At 44.4% G+C, this 21,793-nt stretch overlaps 3 protein-coding genes and 1 long non-coding RNA gene across 5 annotated transcripts in view; 2 read left to right on the forward strand and 2 right to left on the reverse strand.

The window, feature by feature from the left end:
• Positions 1-6,214, forward strand: part of ADSS1 (adenylosuccinate synthase 1) — a 27,068-nt gene extending 20,854 nt beyond the window's left edge. The window contains exons 11-13 of the mRNA XM_028747836.2: positions 287-384; positions 1,025-1,174; positions 2,140-6,214. Of these exons, the coding sequence (XP_028603669.1) occupies positions 287-384; positions 1,025-1,174; positions 2,140-2,192 (301 nt within the window). The 3' untranslated portion in view covers positions 2,193-6,214. The remainder of the gene's footprint in view (positions 1-286; positions 385-1,024; positions 1,175-2,139) is intronic.
• Positions 5,736-8,318, reverse strand: LOC114606160 (uncharacterized). Its single transcript, XR_003708791.2, has 2 exons — positions 8,217-8,318; positions 5,736-7,146 (listed from the first exon to the last, which is right to left on the reverse strand). It is a non-coding gene; the product is annotated as an uncharacterized LOC114606160 (long non-coding RNA).
• On the forward strand, positions 8,301-15,292 carry SIVA1 (SIVA1 apoptosis inducing factor). Its single transcript, XM_028747942.2, has 4 exons — positions 8,301-8,555; positions 13,126-13,317; positions 13,787-13,943; positions 15,054-15,292. The coding sequence occupies exons 1-4, from the start codon at positions 8,438-8,440 to the stop codon at positions 15,109-15,111; spliced, it is 525 nt and encodes a 174-aa protein (XP_028603775.2). The 5' UTR covers positions 8,301-8,437; the 3' UTR covers positions 15,112-15,292.
• Positions 15,293-16,813: 1,521 nt separating this feature from the next.
• Positions 16,814-21,793, reverse strand: part of AKT1 (AKT serine/threonine kinase 1) — a 123,890-nt gene continuing 118,910 nt past the window's right edge. For both annotated transcript variants that reach the window (XM_077923461.1, XM_028747722.2), the window contains exons 13-14: positions 20,804-20,906; positions 16,814-18,956 (exon numbers count right to left, since the gene is read on the reverse strand). In XM_077923461.1, the coding sequence (XP_077779587.1) occupies positions 18,877-18,956; positions 20,804-20,906 (183 nt within the window). In that variant the 3' untranslated portion in view covers positions 16,814-18,876. The remainder of the gene's footprint in view (positions 18,957-20,803; positions 20,907-21,793) is intronic.

Genomic DNA, 21,793 nt, shown 5'->3' on the forward strand with positions numbered 1-21,793 from the left:
TGCATTCAGGTTTTTAAAATGCATTTGATACTTACGAATCGTACCTAATCTTTAAAATACATGCATGTAACGCTTGACTTCATATTCTGCAAAGTTTCTGAACATGTTTATTAATGTACCTATAATATGCCTATTTATTATTTATTCCGTGATTACTCTTGTGTTCATATTTATTCATTCAGTTTTGCCGAATGAATTCAGATGAAGACAGATGGAGGGGATTAAAGAAGGTGTTGAGTGAGGATTTGTTTTACATGTAATTTTACCCCATGTTTCTTTTGGGCAGCCTGGCATTAACAAAACTGGATATTCTGGATGTATTTGATGAAATCAAAATTGGTGTAGCTTACAAGCTGGGTGGCAAAAGAATTCCATATTTTCCAGGTATGTATCGATGGCTTAAATAGTTTCTTAATATCAGGCTTCCTTACCTTCCTCCTTTTAACTGCTACATTACAAGTGTATGCACACAGCTCTGCTGGTAGAGCATGAGATTCTTAATCTCAGGGTTGTGGGTTTGAGCCCCACCTTGGGCAAAAAGATTCCTGCATTGCAGGGGGTTGGACTAGATGACCCTTGTGGTCCCTCCCAACTCTACAAATCTACGATTAGTGTTGTTGCTTGTGTCAACAGGTCTCTAGAGTTTACTTCATATTTGTTTTTTAAAGTGCCAGAATTTGGTAAGCAGAACCAAATGCCCTCTCCATTATTCCCTATGTACATAGGAAGTTGTCCTTATATAAAGACAGACCATTGGTCCATCTAGCTCAGCACAATTGACACTGACTGGCAGTTGCTCTCCAGGGTTTCATGTTGGAGTCTTTCCCAGCCCTCCTTAGAGACTTCAGAAATTGAACCTAGGAATCTTTTTGTTTGCAAAGCACATGCTGTACCTCTGAGCTGCCATACATGTGTCATGCAATCTAGTTTAAATTTAGCCAGTTACACTTTGAATTTTGTTCATGCCAGTTGATTGCAACCATTGAGCTCATAGAAACATCCTCACTTTGTCTCATTTTTGAAGCTAACCAGGAAATACTGCAGAAAGTGGAGGTGGAGTATGAAACGATGCCAGGGTGGAAAACCGACACAACAAGTGCCAGAAAATGGGAGGAACTTCCACCTAAGGCACAAAATTACATTCGGTTTGTGGAGAACCACGTTGGGGTGGCAGGTACATATCGTTTTGGCACTCTTCCTAGGAGGCATTCCATATGTCCACCAAACCATGCAAAATTATTTCCAGTTGGGCAGAAAAGTTGTTCTAGCTCTGGGGGGATTTGACTAGATCAGCAGTTCCCAAGCACTGTTTGCAGTACTCTAGAAAAACCTTGTAGTGATTGACCCCTCTCCTATGCTTCCCTATCCAATGTTTAGAGCCATCCATGCTGAAGTCCTGCATTGGACTGTGCCCCCCAATCCAAAAGGCACCTGACCCACAACATGTAAAAAGTAAATAAATCCCTGTGCCAGCTTCAAATGTTTACAGGATCTGAACTGGCAGTCACTGACCAGGAACAATATATATTCAAGGCACAGGGGATACCTCCATGAAGATGTCAACCCATTGTCCAACTGTGAAAAATGTGAATTCCATGTTAGGAGTCATTAGGAAGAAGACTGAAAACAAAACTACCAATATCGTAATGCTGTTGTGCAAATCTGTGGTATTGCCGCCTTTGAAATATTGTGTGTTGTTCTGGTACTCTCTCCTCAAGAAGGATATTGTAGAATTGGAGGGGGGGGGGGAGTTCAGAAAGGTAAACCAAAATAATCAACGGGAGGGAGCAACCCCATTTGAGGAAAGGTTACAGCATTTGGGGCTTTTTAGTTTAGAAAAGTGAGTAAGCAGGTAGCTGAGATGTATAACATTTGCATGGTGGGGGGGAAGTGGGCAGGGAGAAGCTTTTTGTGTGCCTTTTAAAAAATGAAGCAGGTCTGTATAACTTCAGAGGCAAAACACAAGAATAGATTGTTAAATGTTAAAATGTCTATTTGCTACTACACTGCAGTTCGGAGTTCATTTGCTCTTGAAGACTCTGGTCTACACATTAGGATTACATCATAAAATAGATTCCATTATGTTGTTTACTCCCCAAGTAATTGTTCTAATATTTTTTTTATTTCTCTCCTCTTCAGTGAAATGGGTTGGAGTTGGAAAATCAAGGGAATCAATGATCCAGCTCTTTTAAACACACAAAGAACATATGTGCCAAGAAGCAGTTTATTGTACATCTGTTCCTTTCTGTACCCAAACTGAGATGAAGATGCTGTTCTTCCTAGACTATGATTAGACATGCCTTGTACTTGTCATATTCTCAAGTAAATGTATCCAAAAATTAGGAACACAGAATAAGAACAGAAATTTTGGGGAGGGGAATCTTAAGGTCACATTTAAAAAGTGCCAAACCTGCACTGAATTATTTCTTCAACTTGCTACCAGTAGTGAAGTTTATTCCAGATTGCAGAAGGTGTAAGGAGGAAGTTCCAATTCCTATGTCAGGAAGCAATAATATGGCAGTGTTCAATGTATGTGGCATTTAAAATTGTGCTGGTTATGGAGCACTGCACTTGTGTAAAAGCCAGCACAATTCAGTAATTCTCTTTCAAGCCCAGCAGTCCAAATAAAAGCTCTTCAGATATAAAGGGAGAAGAGATGCAAAAGAAGTTATGTCATGGGAGGGAGGAAGGCAATAGCTTAAGTCCTTTTTTTTTTGGCAGTGGGTCAAACTGAAAATAGCCGACAGACCTAAGTGATAAAGAGCTTCCATTGAAATATTTCCCAATAGGCACTCCACATGAAGTCTTTCAGAGATGGTGCTCTCTTGTGCCATTGTGCAGTACAAAGGACAAAGAAACCACAGCAAAGTAAGAAAATGCCCTGGGAAGCCAATCTTTGCAACATCCTGAAGTGCGTCACTACATGGACCGGGTGTGGCTTCACTACATCCTTCATTACAGCCAAGGAGATCCCTGGTCTTGGACCCTATGTTGCCAAGCCATAGTGTGGATTCCCTTCCACTAACATTACTTGCCACTCCGCTGCTTGATCACCAACAGAATAAATAGATCAATGAAGGCTGTCTATCTATCGTCATCTACTAACCCTCATGGCAGTGTTCTGTCTCCACATCTGAATACCAGTTCTGGAGTGGAGAGTGTCTGTTGTACTTGGGTCCTGCTTGTGTGATTCCTGTAGGGACCTGGTTGGCTACTGTAAGAACAGGATGGGTCACTTGCTTCAGCCAGGGGGCTCTTCTTATGTTCTTAAAACAAGTTAACTAGAGCGGCTCCTCATCAGCCTTTCAAATAACGAGTACAGAATGGTAGTGCTTTTTTCTATGGAGCTGTGCTGTTATGGACTGTGGAGCAATTCTTTTAAATATAATGAATGTCTCCAATCCCAGCAAAATAAGCAGTGTATGAAGGAGGAATCCTTTTGGTTCATGCAGAATAGCAGTGTGGTTTTTTGATTTATTCTGTGTAGTTATCCATGTGAAGAAGAGGGCCTAGGGCTTGGATCTGTTGCTGCTTGCCTCCATTTTTTAAAAAAAAAATGATTAATTGTGCCATTGCAACCACATGTTCCCCATGAATATGAGTGTGTTGTGGGGCAATGAAGTGCCAAGCTAGAATGACATAATGGTGAATGTTGATCTGGATGCACTTTTAAGGTCACTGCTTCCAGTAGCAAAGGTTGCGTCAGCCTCTGTCCATCCATCCGTACCACGGAGGATGCTTGCCTTACAAGGTTGTTTGAAGGATTAAAACTAGATATTGCCTGTGAAGTGCCTTGAACCCTAGAAAGGGCTATACAAATCCTAAATATTGTGATTCTGACCTTATTGAGGCCAGAAGGTCTACCATTACGCAATGAACAAGTTTTAAAAGAAAGCAGCCAAGGTGTGTTGCAACTGGGTGCTCCTGTGTCGTTTTTATTGTGGGGGATTGTGGCCCCTGCCCCTTGCAATACCATTGCCTTGGACAGCTTGGAAATGGAGGTTATAGTTTAGTTATTCATAACTAATAGAAACTCAGGAACAGAGAGCACTGCATTGACTCTCACTGCCTTCTGTTTATTAGTTAATGGTTACAATTCAACACTGAACTTAAGCACGCCTAAGCCCAGTGAAAACCAATGAGCTTTGGTGGGTTGGACTGTCACCAATGCCTTTCCTGGGATCCAGAGTAGTGTGTGTGCTTGCACAAAGGTGTCTCTTAATTTTTCCTTTTGGTGGCATCCTCTCACGGAGGCTGCTGCCAGGAGAGCTGAAAAACCTTGTGGACAATCTTTTACAACTCTGGATCCTAGTCCTTATCTCTGCCTTAGTTTTGCCAGTTGTAACATGGCAGGTAATACTTGCTTACCTACCTCATGTCGACAAAGTAGGCTCTAGCCCGCACTCAGTGATACACTTTAAGTCTTTAAGGTGCCAAGGGGTTCTTTGTGTTTGCTGCAACAGACTGCTCTGGAATAATTTTTGTATGTTTTTATGAGAATCACGGTGGGCCTCACCCTTTTGAGAAGTCTAACTTTCTGATTCACAGATTATGTTGACTTCACTTTGAGACTTAAATGTTTTGTTAAATAATTTGTAAAAGCGCTTTTAATTGGCAGGAGGACCACTGCCAAGTCAGTTTTCGTTGCTGTCACAAATAGCCCAAGAATTCTTCCCTCAAGCCATGGTGCCTTGGCGTATATGCATTTGGACAAAGTCCACCAAAGTGGCCTTTTGCCTTGCAGTTATCAAGCTTTGCTCTATAATCACTTAGGAGTGACTGGCTTACTGCACCTTGTGGCTTGCTTCCTGCTTTGTAATTTGAAATGGCATTGTTGTCCATTATCTTTGCCCATTTGACATATTTTTTTACGCTACTAACAAGATGCATACAGAATTGTAAGAGGAGGAGGGGTCCTTGTAGGCCATCTTGTCCAATCTCCTGATTGCAATAGACTATCCAGAGCTAGTGCATCCTCAATAGATGATATTTGTTACAGTGGTACCTCGCAAGACGAATGCCTCGCAAGACAAAAAACTCGCTAGACGAAAGGGTTTTTTGTTTTTTGAGCTGCTTTGCAAGACGATTTTCCCTATGGGCTTGCTTCGCAAGACGGAAACGTCTTGCAAGTTTGTTTCCTTTTTCTTAACACCGTTAATGCAGTTGCGACTTGACTTCGAGGAGCAACTCATAGAACGCGGTGTGGTAGCCTTTTTTGAGGTTTTTAATCACTTTGGTGATTTTTGAAGCTTTTCCAAAACTTTCCCGACACCGTGCTTCGCAAGACGAAAAAAATCGCAAGACGACAAAACTTGCGGAACGAATTAATTTCGTCTTGTGAGGCACCACTGTATATGGAAAGCCGGCTGCAGAAGAAAGCTGCTGCATTCTTGCAATATAGGATGCTTAACCTCTTTCCAAAGTCTGTGTCAGTTGAGCAGCCTAACCTGGGGCAACATGAACCACAGCCTACTGGGAAGTGTTCCCATGCAACATCCAGTGAAATTAATGTGAGCTGTGCAAGAACTTTGCTTTGATAAATCACATTCACTTCAGTGGAGCTGGCATCGAAGAACTCACTAGCACATCATGCCCAATGACATCAGGCTTTTTAGTTTGCACTAAATCACAGTTGACCTTTTGTTCTGTAGCCTTATTCTGTTTTAACTAATCTATGAAGAATGTTATTAAGTTATTTTAATTGCAATCTGTTCTCAGTAAGTAATAGCACTGAATAAAATTCAATTTATTTTTATTTATTAGGGAATCATGTTACAGGCCACAGTGATTCAAACCAGGATAAGAAATGTGTTTCTGTACAATGCATGCTACTCTCTTGACGGTATCCTGTTAAATATTATATTGAACATTCACTTGAAATTTGTTTATAATTAGTTTCACAGGTTACATTTAATATTCATAACCTGAAGCAAATTGGTATGGTTGAATTAATAGGGTTGAGGACAGCGTGGCAAGACAGTGAAAATGTCTTAATTGTGCATCACAGCAAGGACTACAGTAAAAAGGTCAGGTTCCATGCATAACACTTTTATGATGCTCTATATCACACTTGCTGAAAGTAGCTGGGTGCACACAATTCAACAGATGCACTAGAAGTGTTCTCTTGATTTATTTTTGTATATGGTCAATAGGGCTGTACACTTTTATCTTACAGCTCTTTCCTTTGCTTTATAAAGCCTTACAAGAGTAAGAATTTGGTCTCTTGAGTCTTCTTTTGCATTCACAGAAAATCTTGATCAATATTCCACTGCTGTTCATGAGAATCTGTAGCAAATTAGCTAATGGTATGTCCAGGGGGCAGTTCTGGTTTTTACATCGACTTGGTTTGTGCGTGTGGTAGAAGAAAGAGGTCAGTGAAACTCTTTTAACCTGGTCCCAAAAGCTCAGCTGAAACCTCTTTGGGGAAAGGGTTCTACAGCTGGGGCAAATCCACAGCAAAGGCCCTTAATCTCTGAAGGAGCTCTTAATGACTGGGCAGGTCCATATTTTTTTACTCAAGTTTCTTAGATCCTGGCCTTCCTCCCATCTTGAGTTCAGGGTAGCTAGTAACCAATAAACAATCATGCAAAACAACAAATAATATAAATCACAATATTGTAACAGTAACAACTAAGCAGCATAAAATATCAGTAAAACCACACCTGAAAATAGTTTACCCCAGTATTCAAATGCCTCGCCAGTATAAAATATATGTGCTACAGCCTGTAATGTGGAGCAGATCGTCCTTGATCTAATCTACTACCTACTGTGTTTTAAAGAAAAAACAGTATCCTGAATTGTACCTTAAACAGATGGGAAATCTTTTAACAGTGGTTAACATTGGTAAAATGTATGTTCCATGTTGCTGGTTTCATTAAATAATCTTAGCGCCAGCCTTTTAGAACCCAAGGGCACATTTGGAAAACTAAGAATGTCATGGGGACCACCTCAAACTGTCTGCCATCAGGTTAGTAGTGATTGGCGTTTGTGGTAGACAGCCAAAAGAAGACAGCAGAGGAAGAGGATCTAGGAAGACAAAAAATAATGGGAAGGCAGAGCAGTGCAATCCTCCTACAGTCATTAGAGCAGCATATCCGGGGCTTCAGTCCTCAGCTCTCCCAAGTTCCTGCCAGGGTAATTCTGCTCCTGCAAAAATAAAGCCATTGAACTCCAGAAACTTCAGGAGCAGCAGGATGCCAGAGAATGTGAAGTGGCTGCCACCTGGCACACCTCCACCGCCCATCATAGGGAATGCTTTGCAGGTGAAGACCAACAACCTGACTCAATACCTGGTTATGCTGTGCTACCTACACCGCTCAAGCTCACCTGTCAGTACCCTTTCCAAGAGGAAGGCAAAGCACCAGCCTCAAGTCCCGTCCCACCCCTGGTTTCCTAAGAAATATGCCACTGGGCCCATGTGTTCCTTGCTGAGTTCCCCAAGATATAAGAAAAAAGCCCAACAAAATTTGTAAAATAAATGAAGATTGGGAGGGGCAAGGTGCTCCCCAGAACTGGCAGAGATTCCAGATTTAGCTACTGTGCCTTGCACCAGTTGGCGTTTCTGTATAGTTTTCAAAGGCGTACAATTTACTGGCCAGTTACCCCTGCCCTGGTATGCATGTTCAAGAAGGGGTTGCAAATGGAACATCAATCTAGGTTCTTAATTTGAAAGAAAGGAAGGGCAGTTAGAAACCACTCTGTGCCCGTGTGAGCTCATGAGCACGCAAAGAGATAAGTGCAGGGGAAGATGGTTTAAGAAAGGAGGAAGCCGCGTTTGGGAATAGTTACTTTCTTGCTGCAACATTTTGAAGAGCAAGCTCCTTGGGTGAGGTTCTCAGCTGTGCGCAGCTGCGCCCTTTAATTAACTGAACATCTCACGAAATCAGCAACGCAACAAGCCAAGCCCAAAGAAATAGAAATTTTTATTTTTTTATTTTATTTTTCATTTTATTAATGAAATAGAAATTTTTATTTCATAAGCATTTATTCAGCGTTTGATTGTAAGAAAAGCCAGAAAACAGTTTACAAATATATATATATATATATATATATATATATATATATATATATATGGCAACAGTACGACTTACCTACCCGGAAGAGCCTCGGCACCACCCCCTAGCGATGACATCAGGGCTACGGTTCCTGTGGTAGGAGGGCCCCTGCTTAGAGCCCCGCCCACACACCGTCAGAAATCCCGCCACTGCCCCGCCTACCTGTGCTTTCAACGCCGCTCTGCGTCCTTCCTTATTGGCTGACACGCCCCGTGACGTTAAAGTAGGCGGGGTGCGCGGCGGCGAGATCCGAAAGAAGTTTGTGTTGCGTTGCCGACGCCGCTATTTTCCCGCGCGGGAGGGCCCAGCCAGCTACATAAAAAGCAAGGCGTCGTCTTTTGGTTCCGCTGGTCTCCCTCGGCGCGTGGCGTGAGGGGAAGGGGATGCCGAAGCGCTCCTGCCCGTTCGGGGACTCTTCCCCGGTGCAGCTGAAGACCCGCGTGAGGCTGAGGGAGCTGAGCCAGGGCGTCCAGGGCGAGCGCTACCGGCGCGAGGTCTTCGGTGAGGAGGCGGCGGTTGGGCGCGAGGGAGGGTCTCGGAGCCGTGTTCTCGCGAGGACGAAAGTTTGGTCAAGGGCGCCGTTGCTTGACCAGTGTTTCACTCTCGCGAGAACTGAGTTTATTCTCTCGCGAGAACTGGACGCTTCAGCGGGGTGGGGGAAGGAGCAGAATGGAGCAAAGCCCCTTTTATTCTGGAAGGGGGAGATTCCTCCGTCTCCACATCTCCCAGCCTTTGCTAAGCACACAGCTCAAGCCTGCCTGGTGTTTGTTTCCTCTGAAGGGAAAACACTCTGCACATGCCCAGGGGCAGTGGATCTTTCCTGGAGGGCGTTGTTTGAAGAGATTTCCTCCCTCTCCTCCGCACCTCTCAGCCTTTCCCTGCTAAGCGCACAGCCTAACTAAGCATGCCTGGTCTTTATTTCTGCACATGTCCAGTGGGTTCTCCCTTGAAGCAGAGACCCCCCCCTCGCCCTGCCTCCCAGCATTTCTAAGCATAGAGGTGCTTGACCTCGAACCTGCCTGCTTTTTTCTTATGAAAGGAGAGCACTCTGCACGCGCCCAGGAATTAGTGGTAATAATAATAATAATAGTAATAATAATTTTTATTTATACCCCACCCTCTCCAGCCAAGGCCGGGCTCAGGACGGCTAACAATCAATAATAAAAACAAGTTGAATGAATACAACTTAAAAACAAGATTAAAATACAACATTAAAACAATTAAAATGCAGCCTCATCACAGGAGGAGAAAGGAAAAAGGGAGGGAGGGAATCAAATTGGCTCCAAGCCAAAGGCCAGGCGGAACAACTCTGTCTTACAGGCCCTGCGGTAAGAAATCAGATCCTGCAGGGCCCTGGTCTCATGAGGCAGAGCGTTCCACCAGGCCAGTGTTGAGAAGGCCCTGGCTCTGGTTGAGGCTAATCTAACTTCCTTAGGGCCCAGGACCTCTAGGGTGTTGCTATTTATGGACCTTAAGGTCCTCCATGGGGCATACCAGGAGAGGTGGTCCCATAGGTACAAGGGTCCTAGGCCGTGAAGGGCTTTAAAGGTCAAAACCAGCACCTTGAACCTGACCCTGTACTCCACCGGGAGCCAGTGCAGCTTGAAAAGCACTGGGTGAATATGCTCCCATGGCAGAGACCCCGTGAGGAGCCTCGCTGCAGCATTCTGCACCCACTGGAGTTTCTGGGACAGCTTCAAGGGCAGCCCCGCGTAGAGCGAATTACAGTAGTCAAGCCTGGAGGTGACTGTCGCATGGATCACTGTGGGCGGGTCGGGGTGGGAAAGGTAAGGGACCAACTGCTTGATGCGGCAACTGGTACAGTTCAGCGATTTTTACACTCCAGACTTCTCTTAACTGCCTTCGACTCTTTAGGACAGGAATGGGCATTGTGTGATGAAACACATGGCAGACCAGCTCTGTTGTGTTTTGGGAGGGAGATTCTTGATTCTGCTACCTTACTGCTCTGGACTTCTACCCCAAAATCCTCCCTTGGGGGCACTAGCGCTTAGGCAATGCTATTGTGCTGCTTGCATTGCATCTTCTGTGGATGCTGAATCAGGTTCTGAAAACAGGGCCTTTTTACAAGAGGGAAATAGGATTAAAGTACTACTGAGCAAAGGGGCAGAGATATATTTTCTCTCTCTTTAACCTGTCAAGGAAACACAAGCGGTTGCTGGGCAGGCTGTGACAGCCTAGTTCCCCTTGCTTTGGAAACCACATGCAAATTGAAAGGGATAGAAATAAACATTGCCGTAAAGCTGTGGTTGCCGCTCCACTTTGAAGTTAGGCTTGAAAGAAGCACTCTATTTTAACCAATAGAAGAAGTTGTGTACTTGATTGCAACTGTGTGTGTGTGTGTGTGTGTGTGTGTGTGTGTGTGTGGTGCCCAAGGTCCCCCCAAAGTTGGTGACTCCTGCTGCAGAGTCACTCTGCATTGCACTTTCTAACTTTAATCCTGGTCATATTCTGCAGTGTGATCTCTCCTGGTAGATTCTGCAATGTGATTTTAAGATTTCCAGCTCCTTGCTAATTAATTTGGTTTGATCTCCATTGTACCTCGCTTTCTTTTTATTTGCATGTTTATTCATGCGTCTTTATCTACATCGCACATTGGTGTGCTTTTGTGTGTGAAACCACACAGCTTTGCTTTTGTGCACATGAATGCATGGCCACTCATCTGGTGGAAGGTGCATATACCCTCCTGCCCTCCCTGTACACAAATATTCTGTCTCTCCCCCTCATTTTCACCCTACGCCGCATTTCCTATGCCCTAATTTTGCCACAGTGTTCTTTGTGCCACAACTAACACAGCTGCAGGGATCTGTGGAACATAAAAACCTTTAAATGTCAAACCTGGTATATCTATTACACATTTAAATCTTAAGAATGCAATGCATGTTGGGAAATCTGGTTCTTATTACTGTATAAGCTGTTGCTTGGACATAAAAAAACCCCTTGACTTTAAGTAACAACTGGTGGTCGTAAGAGTTTGTGGTATAATAAGTTGATAAAATACAAAGTGCAGATGAGTTGCATATGTTTGTTTTTGTTCCTGTGTGAGAGGAATCTGGGGTCATTGCTTTATCCTGTGAGTAATGAGCAGTGACTGAAATGTGGACTGGTGTTCTCATAATGGGGGATTGAATTCTGATGGGCATACAGTATTGGGAAAGTAGGGTCTGTTACCTGGGTTGTTGCCATCTGGGCAAGTTGTGAGCTACTTCACATTCTCGGAACCTAGCAAGGGATCTGTAGGTAGCATAAAGAAGCAGCCTTCCTTTCCTCCTCTGATGTGATCATAGAATTTTAAAGTTAGAAGGGACCACAAGGGTCATTTAGTCCTACCCCCTGGAATGCAGGACGCTTTTGCCCCATGTTGGGCTTGAACTTACGACCCTGAAAGTGCTCCAATTGGAGAACAGACTTTGCCAAATAATAATAATAGTAATAATATTTTTTATTTATACCCCGGCCAGAGCCGTGCTCAGGGCGGCTAGCACCAATAAAATTTCAGTAAAAACATAATAAGAAAAAAGAAAAAGAACAAATTAAAATACAGGTTAAAATGCAATTCAAAATGCAGCCTCATTTTAAAAGTCAAAAATCATAAAGGGGAGGGAAACATACGGGTCAGACTGAGTCCAAACCAAAGGCCAGGCGGAACAGCTCTGTCTTGCAGGCCCTGCGGAAAGATGTCAAGTCCCCCAGGGCCCTAGTCTCTTGTGACACAGCGTTCCACCAAGTCGGGGCCAGCACTGAAAAGGCCCTGGCCCTAGTTAAGGCCAACCTAACTGTAATGGGTATGAGTTACTCGTGCGTAAACTGCCGCCTCTCTAGGCTAAATTGCCTTGTTAAACTGTTCTGACTGCACAGCCCATCTCCGCGTGGCTACCTCAGTCGCTAGCAGAATCTGTCAGTGGGCGTTTCTTAAACCTCTTCCAGCATAAAAGCTGTTTGACTCCCAATCTCCTCCTCCTCTCACTGCGCGGGAGTCTTCTGCGCAGGGAGGGCGTGGGTAGTGGAGGACCTGTGCTCTCCTCACTGATGTCCAGTGAAGAGTCCTGGAGCTCTCTCTCCGCTTCCCCCATCTGCCCCCCTTTATCCCTGGTGTTGCGCTGATTTCCTTCCCCCTCTACCGAGCTGCTTCTCCCCCTGGTGCTGGGTCCTTCGCCAGCATCATCTGGGAGCCTCCCCTTCGCCTCTTGCTCTGATGTCAGTTCCCTGACACTAACCATCTTGTGACTTGGGCCCTCCAAAATGTTGTCATTTGTGGACCTTAAGGTCCTCCATGGGGCATACCAGGAGAGGCGGTCCCGTAGGTGAGTGGGTCCTAGGCCGCATAGACCTTTAAAGGTCAAAACCAAAGGTGTCATGGGCTTTGAAGACACTTAAACTCAGGACGAAAGGGAGAAATGTGCTGAGAGGAAGGCCTGCTTGGCAAACCCTCACCATGATCAATTCCCGCCCGGAAACCTATGTCCCCACTGTGGAAGAATGTGTGGATCCAGAACTGGCCTCCACGGTCACTTACGGACTCACTGCTAAAACCCTGCTTTGGAAGACAATCTTACTTGGCTGCGAGTGGCCGCCAAAGAAGAAGAATGCAGGACACTTTTGCCTAATGTTGAGCTCAAACCTACTACCCTGAGATCAAGAGTCTCAATGCTCTCCAAACAGAACTAAAAACTGTTGCTGAACTGCTTTGGGGGAGGGGATGGAAATGTTTAAGAAATTTGGGAGAAGATCCTTACTGCTGGTAGTTATTACTTGCTTGGATTGTCATCACTCATGACTGTGATATCTAAGAACATGCCAGGTTCTGGATTCAGTCCTTGGTGTCTGGGCAACTCCCAGAAACTTTGCTGAACTAGATGGGCTCCTCTGACTCTGCAAGGCAGCTTTGTTCTTTGCTTTCCTCTGAAAGGGAAGCCCATTTCTGGGTAGGAGAGCATGTCATAATTTGATACAGCAGACTTCTTTCTTTCTTGGGGAAGATAATATTCAGTGGAATGGGAAACCAGATCGAGATAGTTTTCCGTTACCATTCCCACCTTGTCCTTTTTTGCAGAGAAAACGAAACAGCTGCTCTTCAGGGGTGCCCAGGCATACATGGAGAACACATGGAACGGCAGCACAGTAGCAGCACAGTCTCCAGAGCTGCACGCAGGCAGACCAGAAGCTTGCTCTCGGCTTAGTTGCAGCGGACAAATGTTAATTGGGCAGGATGGGAAACTTCTACAGCCCTGTGCAAGAGAAACAGGTAAGTAAATTTAGCCGGCTGTCAAGTACCTGTGCAGTGGATTCTTTTTCCTGTTCGCTTTTCTTCTATTGGGTTGCAGTGTTAAGTTTGGTGTAACTGTGATATGCATGTATAGAGCAATTGACTTGCTCCAGTTGGGCTTCTCTGAAGGGAGGAACTGTAAGCCTTGATATTTGTGTGGTGTAGGGAGCAAACAGAGGCTCACAGGGCATATTCAGGGGGCATTTCTGTGAAGAACAGCAGGCACAATTCCTCCCTTCAGAGCAGCTCGATAGGATTCCATATGTATCATCTAGTTTAGATTTCGGCATCGCAGAACCTTGGACTTGATGATCCTCAGGGTCCCTTACAGCTTTACAATTCTATGTAGATGGCTTGAAGGTTGCGATCTGCTTTCTGAAATGGGTGCTTTTTCTGACACTTGATGCTGAAAACTAGTCTAACATACAATCTGTACATTTCTACACAGCTCTGCCAGAATGCGTTTCCACGGCCTGCTCCTCGTGCGTAAGAACAGTTGACGTCAAAGAAACCTGCTCTCAGTGCGATCGGCACATATGCCAGAATTGCAGCAAACTCTGCAGCGGTTGCCATGTAGTTGCTTGCTCCTTGTGTTCTGTTACAGAGTAAGTGTCCGTGCAGACTAGGCATGAGTTAAAACTTCCTTCAGTTGGTTTGGGACACTCCGCATGCTGAATGTAGCAAACTGGTTAGTAATAGCATTCCCTGCAAAATTGGTTTGGAGTGGGACATATGCCAAAAGCTGCAAGGAAGCATTGGCCCATTGTGTCATAAATGCAGTGGCCTTTGAACCTGGGATTGTAGTTTGAACCTAGGTAATTAAGAAAATTGAGGAGAGGGAAAGGTAGTCTAGCTTAGCAGAACTCCCTTCAAATATTGGCATCTGAAATTTTCTCATGCCCTGGAGCGGGGCTGGATGACCACTTCCAACCACCAGTATGCCAAGTCCTCAGCCCTTGCAGGCTATTTTAACAGTGTGGCAAATCAAACTTGCGAGCAAAGGCACAGGCCATTGCAAGCACTGACAACCAGTTGATTAGCACTGTGTGCAAAACCCACTTCTGCCAGGCAGCAAGCCTTTACCTGGCCCACAGGTAAAGGGCAGGCGATGGGCTTGGCTTTGGCACCAACAGCCTTGTGAGCAAAATAGGGAGGTTTCCCAGCCTGGGCTGCTTTGGGAGGAAAAGAATATACATAAATAAGCTCCCCTGCAGCCAACATGAAATTGAACCATGAGTAAGCATGAATGAGCTTGATTGATTTCCCCCCCTCCAAATACCCACACACTATCTGTTCCTGCTGTTGCTGATCTCCCTGGAACTAAGCAGGGGAGGAGTGAAGCAGGCTTATGATGATCCTATGAGTATCCACATACTTTGCTTAGTCATGCCTAGCCATTGTATGGCTTAGCATTGCATGAGAACTGTGCCATTGTTTTAATTTGTTGCAGGAGTTCACGGTTACACCTGCCCACCTACATCTCTTAAAGCAGTTTCCCACCATAGCTAAATACATCCTGTGTGTACAGGTTATTCTGGTGTGGGCCTCGATTTAATCCAGCAAGGTGATTCTTTGATTTTTCAGCTTCTTCCACAGCTTAATTTATTCAGCCTCACGACTTCCTTGCATGTGGTAGAGGTGGAGCCGGTGTTCTCTTCCTAAACTGTACAGAACCCAAAGGTGCACTGAATTGCCTGTTACCTTCTTTCTTCTAGGTCCAATGACATTGGCGAGCGAATACTTTGCAATGGCTGCTCCATGTTTGAGGACTAAAATGCTTGAAATGACATTACTACGTTTTAAGGACATAATTATCTCCAGGAACTTGTTTGTTTAAACAGCCGGACAATTCCCGCCCCACCCTCTGTCTTGCCACTGTGACATTGGGGTGCCGCTTTATAAATAGTGTATATTTCTATAACTGTAATTTTAATAGAATAAACTTTTTATATTATCTCTTGTGGAGGGTGCACTTGGCTAGCCTGGCTGGCATCTGTTCTGATGAGGCAGAAGAGTTTTATTCAATTCCTTAGAAAAGCAACGTAATAGAAGGCTGAAACTCGAGGGAGAGCTCATTCTTCAGATGCTAAGTCTGGTTCGATCCGTGGCTTCTTTAGATAGGGCTGAAACAAATGGACAACTGTTGCCAGACAGCGTAGACAAAAGTGAACTACAGGGGCCAGTAATCTGACTGAATAAAGCATCTTCCCATGGCCCGAAACTTTGATGTGGTCAGAATTTGATTCAAACTATTCACTGTAAAAAGCTCCTTTTTCAGTGGCTTGGATCATTTAAGCATCTTGTGTTTGCAGCATCCAATACTACTGCTAAACAGACTGTCCAGATTCTGTTTGTCTCCCCAGTTCTTAAGTAACACTTTGTTAGCAGTAAAAAAATGAGCCATCTAAATGTTTTAGATATATTTTTATAAACCCACTCATATGACTTATTTTAACTCTCTTCCTTCCAAGTAAGATTGTTTGGGTATGCATGAAAAGCTGAAACAACCCTGCTCACATAACCTTCAAAGAGACTCAACCACAAACTTGTAGACTCTCCTGATACTACACTAAGTGGTCACGAGTCATATCATAAATGATGCCAAGTGGTTGTTCATGACACCGGTTGCATTAAATAGGGAACAGGTAAGTAGGAAAGTTTAGGTACTCTGAACTTCTAAAGATCAGTTTCACATTGGACACCCATCAGGAAAAAGTCGAGACAGAAAATGCTAAGGGAGAGCAAGTTATAGCAGGCTGCATCATTTTGGGATTGGTTAATTATCAGAGAAGCTTTATTTCAAGCTAGAGCGGCCACATTTATGTCCAAGTAGTAAAAATCCACTTTTGTAAAGCAGGTTTTGGATCTGAAAGCTTGCCGTGTTGTGTGTGTGTTTAAAAAACCCCATATGCTGCTCTCAGCCAGATTTTATTGCACAAGTGAACCCTTTGTAGCAGCTTTTTCTTTGGAGAGACTTTTTTCTCAAGCTTCGGCCCCCTTTCCCCTGACCAGCTTTCCCCCTTCCCACCCTCCTCCTTTCACACTCACTCGCTTGAGCTCAGCAGCATGGCTTCTTGCGCATCTCTGTACGAAGACTGATGAGTCTCCTGGTCGTGGGGTCTTTGTGACAAAAGACCTGCTGCTAATGAGATGCTCCTTAAACACTTCCCATTTTGTATTTGCTGGAAGCGAAGTTCTCATTATGGTCGAGCTCTCGCCTCTCCCCCCGACTTTGATGGCAGGTATATATATTTTATGTATAATGTAAAATCAAACACACACCTCGGTCTGCTCCTTTTTCTACTGTAGCTCCTTGGCAACAGCTTGTGTGCCCCCACCTTCTTATAGCAGGCTGATGATTCAGCCTTTAGCAAGGCTCTCCCAAATCCATTGCACAGCAGTCAGGGAGAAAAAGGTGCATCCAGTTTTGCTCTTTCAAAAGTCTGCATCGTTCCACCAAAGGCAAGGCCCGAGCTAACTTGTTAAAGCACATTTTATTGAAGTATTTTGAGGGAAACTTTCATATCATAAGTAAAAATACTAGAGTTGAATGTTGTAAAAAACAAACCAAAAAAAAAAAAAAAAAAAACCACACACAAAATGATGGGATTTCATGTAGAGGGAAAACAGGGTACATTCCCTTTCAAATTAAAAAAAAAAAGGTGTTAAGGAACTGCAGTATATTCAATCAACTTTTTTGCACAGATAAGAGAACAGAAACAAAAGCATATCTAAAAAGAACATAAAGCCACAACTGAATAAACTCGTTCGCGGCACAAGCGAGCGTTCAGAAATCCTGGCCCGTGTCAAAAGGCAAAGAGACAATTTAGTTACAAACGTCCGGCAGATTCAAAATGAGGCGGCTTCTGTGAAAATGCAAAACAAAGTGATAATAAAGGGCAGGGCATGGGGGAAGAAAGAGCTCGCTTTTCGAACATGTGGAAGTTTCATCCAATTTTTCTTTTTTTATACCCATCTGCAACTGCAAAAGGCAGAAGAGCTTCCTCCTCACCAGGGATGGGGAACTTGCAGGCGCATGGATGTTGTTGGATCGCAATGCTCATCGGCCCCTGAGAGCGAGCACAGCAGTGCTCCAAAGGGCCACACATTCCCCACCCCTTGATCCAAGTGCTGGTGTCGCCACTGAGCTTTCCTCCCCACCCCCGTAAAAATAATCATTAAAAATGTACACTGAAGTGAGTGACGGAACACATGGATGTAGTAATATCAACGTGCATTTCACGTTCCCATTTTTAGAACTGCCTTTTATAAATATACGAACAAAGCTATGGCTTCGGTGCCTGAAATTTGACTTGTCAACTCGTTTGGCAAGATGTTTCGTCGCTTAAGAATATTGTGCGGTTGCTGTCGGTACCCCCCCCTTTTTTTCCTTTTGTCATTTAATATACAGGCATGCCTGCCCACGCCTCTCTCTGCTGGTCAATTCTGCAACTAAGAAGTGTTTGGGTTTTGGGTTTTTTCCCCAGCTGAAGTTGGTAAAACTGGCTCGTTTCTCCAAGGCACAACTAATAGGAAACTGGGATGAGAATATAGTCTGGGAAGATGAGTGCAGAAAGACCCTTGTACAACTTCTGCTGGTTTCAAAGTGGCCCATGGCAAGAGAAAATGCCCGTGGATATCTGCTGGTATTCAGCAAGATTAAACCTAGATAAATACACTCCGATGGAATAATTAAAACTCACTGCCTTTAGTAGACTACCTCCCAGTGCGCTGCAAAATGTAAAGTTCCATACAGCTCCATTTGATATGTAACTGTGTACTGTCTTTTAAGAAGGCGTGGTAGCATAACTATCGGTTCTGATTTTACCTCATTGAGGCTGTTAGTGCCATTCCTATCATTAGTATCTTAACTTTGCTGACATTTTTTTTGTTTCGTTTCTGTCCAAACAGCGGCTGAACCTATTGTTATCGCCAGAGTTTGTTCCGGCTATTTTTGCATTGTTGCTTGTATTGCACTACCTAAATCTGTCTCTCATCCTAAATATATCTAATTATTCAGAGTGCAGGTTCACTACTTACATAATGAAATGGTATGCAATAAATTAAAAAAAAGGAGGTTTTCTCAAATGGTCACTGCTGCTGCTGCTGCTAGGTTGAAAACCTTAAACTTCTTCTTTTTTTAACTTTTTAATAAAGTTTTCCACAAAAAAACCCCCAAAACCAAATAATAATGGAAAATCTGAAACTGCTAGAAAGAAAACAGTTTTGGTGCATATTCTTAAAAACCAAAAAAGGTCGTTTTTCAGAAGAAAAAGCCTTTTTCTTACATTTTTAATTGCGCTCTATGAGTGGATCCTTTGTCTTCCTTCCTCAAAATTGCTTCAGAGATTCCGATTCAAAAATGCACCAGGATTGTTTTAAATACACAACCTGTGAGGCTTCCTACAAATTCAACTAAACTGTAGTACAAACATAGTTTGCAAATCATGTATCGTAGAGAGATCTCTAGTGTCCGTCGAAATTATAAGGTCCCCAAAATGCAGTCTGATTGGTTCCTGTGAATGGATAAATGAAACACTAAGCCGTTCCGCTGGCCGAGTAAGAGAACTGAGGGAAGTGTGGTCGTCGCTCGCTATCGACGTAATCCATATTGTCATCTGGAAGCAGAAAGAAAGCATTCTGTTAATCTGTTGAGATACCAATGCGTGCAGTGCTTTATGAGCAAGGCTTTAAAGACTTCAGGCTTGTCGGGTCTACTTTGTTTTGGTTACCCAAGACCTACTAACCAGAGCTAGATGCAAAAAGATATGTTGTGTTACAATTAAAGAACAGGGTGCCTCTGAGCATATTCTGAGCTGGGAATCATTAAACTAAGCTGAGCTCCCCAGTCCTTTCACACAGGAGTTAGCTCCGGGTTAGAGGCTTTATGCAGAAAAGTCCCAGGTCCAATCTGTGCCATCCCCAGGAGACACCCCTTGCCTGAAACCTGAGAGAGATGCTGTCATTCAGTGTACACAACACTGAGGAAGATGGACCAATGTTTTGACTTGGTCCAAGGCTGCTTCCTATGTTCCTAACCTTTCTTTACCTTAGCAGCCTAAAAGAGTTGCAAAAAGGAGTTTTGTGGTTGCAATTGTTAGGATTCAGAAACACTTGTCCATCTACTTCAAACCTCCCAGTGATCTCCAAGTAGCTCTTGTTCTATCTTTTGTCCACTCCTAGTTTCCTGGGTAACTTCAGAACGCACACACTGTGGCTCCCTGTCTCAAGAAGCTAAGTCTACACAGGTTGTCTAACCAACGAAGTGGGAAGAGAGAGGCAAGTATAATGGAAGGAATGGGGAACTGGTGACCCTCGCAGGGCACTTCCATCATCCATGGCTCTTGGCCATGCTGGCTGGAGCAGATGGGAGTTGGGAACAGGCAGGTGAAGCCAAACGAAGGTTAAAGAAGGAAGCCTGCAGAACAACTTTCAACCAGCCCAGCATTCCTGTTTGGACTTCGTAAAATCAGAGGTTCAAACATGAGCTGGTTGAAAAACCTTTATTTTTGTAGGGGATTTCCATGCAATATCCTTCCTGAATCAGGAACAGGTTTGCATGGGATCCTGCTCAGCTAAGGAGGTGGGGGTTAAATCATGGCAGACTTGGTTGGGGAAAGGTGTGCATAATTTAGCATCCTCCTCCTCTCCTCCAGTTGCCATCTGAACCACTCTCAACCACTGGGCTGACGTTGAGACCTCATGGACCCCCTGGTGGGCTGAAATTGGCCTACAAGCCAGAGGTTCCCAACCCTCGGATCTGCAGTGCTTTCGATAAAACTACAGATAACCAGATTTACCGTATTTTTCGTTCTATAGGACGCACTTTCCCCCCTCCAAAAATTAAGGGGAAATGTGTGTGCGTCCTATAGAGCGAATGCAGGCTGCGCCGCTAAGCCCAAAGCCAGAACAGGGAGACGGAGCACTGCGGAGACCTCCGTCTCGCTGTTCTAGCTTGGGGATTTCTGCGCGCACAGCCTCTCCAGGGCAGCGGGGTGCCTTCACCCCGCTGTCCTGCAGAAGCTAGCAAGGCTGTTCCCAGGCCAGAACAGCGAGATGGAGGGCTCCGTCTCGCTGTTCTAGCTTGGGGATGGCTGTGCGCACAGCCTCTCCAGGGCAGCGGGCGCTGCGCTCCAAAGGCTTCAGGGATCTTTGAGGCTGGCGGTGGGGGAAAGCAGCGCTTCCCCCCACCACCAGCCCCACAAGCCTGGGTGAATGTACCTTGAACGCACCTTGTTTTAGAGGGGGAGAACAAGAAAAAAAATTCACCCCCTGTTCTCCCCCTCCTGTGGTCCGGTGCGTCCTATGGTTCGGTGCGTCCAATGGAGCGAAAAATACGGTAAGTCTTTTCTTTCTGGGAGATACTGGCTGAATCCCTGTCAGTGCAGGCAATCCTTTCATTAAGACAAAACTGGTGATATAGAGTGATGTAAGTCTTTATAATGACAACCGCAGCAGTTTTTACCTTGATCAGGAGGGGTGATAGTGATCATCTGTGCTGTGAATTCTTCATCAAAGTAGCGCGTGTCCGTTTCAGATGTCACCTGTGGTTTAAATGGTGGTATGAGCTGGAAGAAAGGAAGAGAAACAAAGGCATCAAAATTTACCACCCTACCATCGGCGGGTGGGTGTGTGGGTGGTTTCGCTCCTTTAAAAATGGCTAACTGCTGATTTCACTTAGCATAATGTCGTTCTGGCACCTGATCTGGCTTTTCACCCACTTTCTAAATGATTGCCTGGTGTACTGGACTTGAGAGAATGGGTGGGTCGTTTAGAGCTCAAGACCCCACAGAGCAGACAAATTGACCTTAAAGTGTGATGCTGACCCATTTAAATACAAAAAAAATTCCTTCCAGTAGCACCTTAAAGACCCAACTAAGTTAGTTCTTGGTATGAGCTTTTGTGTGCATGCACACTTCTTCAGATACACTGAAACAGAAGTTGCCAGATCCTTCTATATAGTATATCCTGTCTATATAGAAGGATCTGGCAACTTCTGTTTCAGTGTATCTGAAGAAGTGTGCATGCACACGAAAGCTCATACCAAGAACTAACTTAGTTGGTCTTTAAGGTGCTACTGGAAGGAATTTTTTTTGTTTTGACTATGGCAGACCAACACGGCTACCTATCTGTAACTGGATCCATTTAAATACGTCTGTGTTGTTTTAACTTTTTTGTTTTGTTTTAATTCACAATCCGAAGCGATGGGAAACAAGGTTACGATGCGCACAATTTAGGGTCAAAAAGCCAAGTGATTATACTGTCAGTTTTAGAAAACAGTGGAACTAGTTTATACATAACCACCTGCTCACATAACACTGCTGTGTCCCAGCGCAGGCCACACGGGTCCATTTATGACATAATGCTAAGCCAAAAGTAGCCAATGTGATGCCTTCCAGACTACAACTCCCATCATCCCTGACCACTGGCCATGTTGGCAGGGGCTGATGGGACT

This window comes from Podarcis muralis, chromosome 1, assembly GCF_964188315.1.
Source record: "Podarcis muralis chromosome 1, rPodMur119.hap1.1, whole genome shotgun sequence".
Taxonomy (NCBI): domain Eukaryota; kingdom Metazoa; phylum Chordata; class Lepidosauria; order Squamata; family Lacertidae; genus Podarcis; species Podarcis muralis.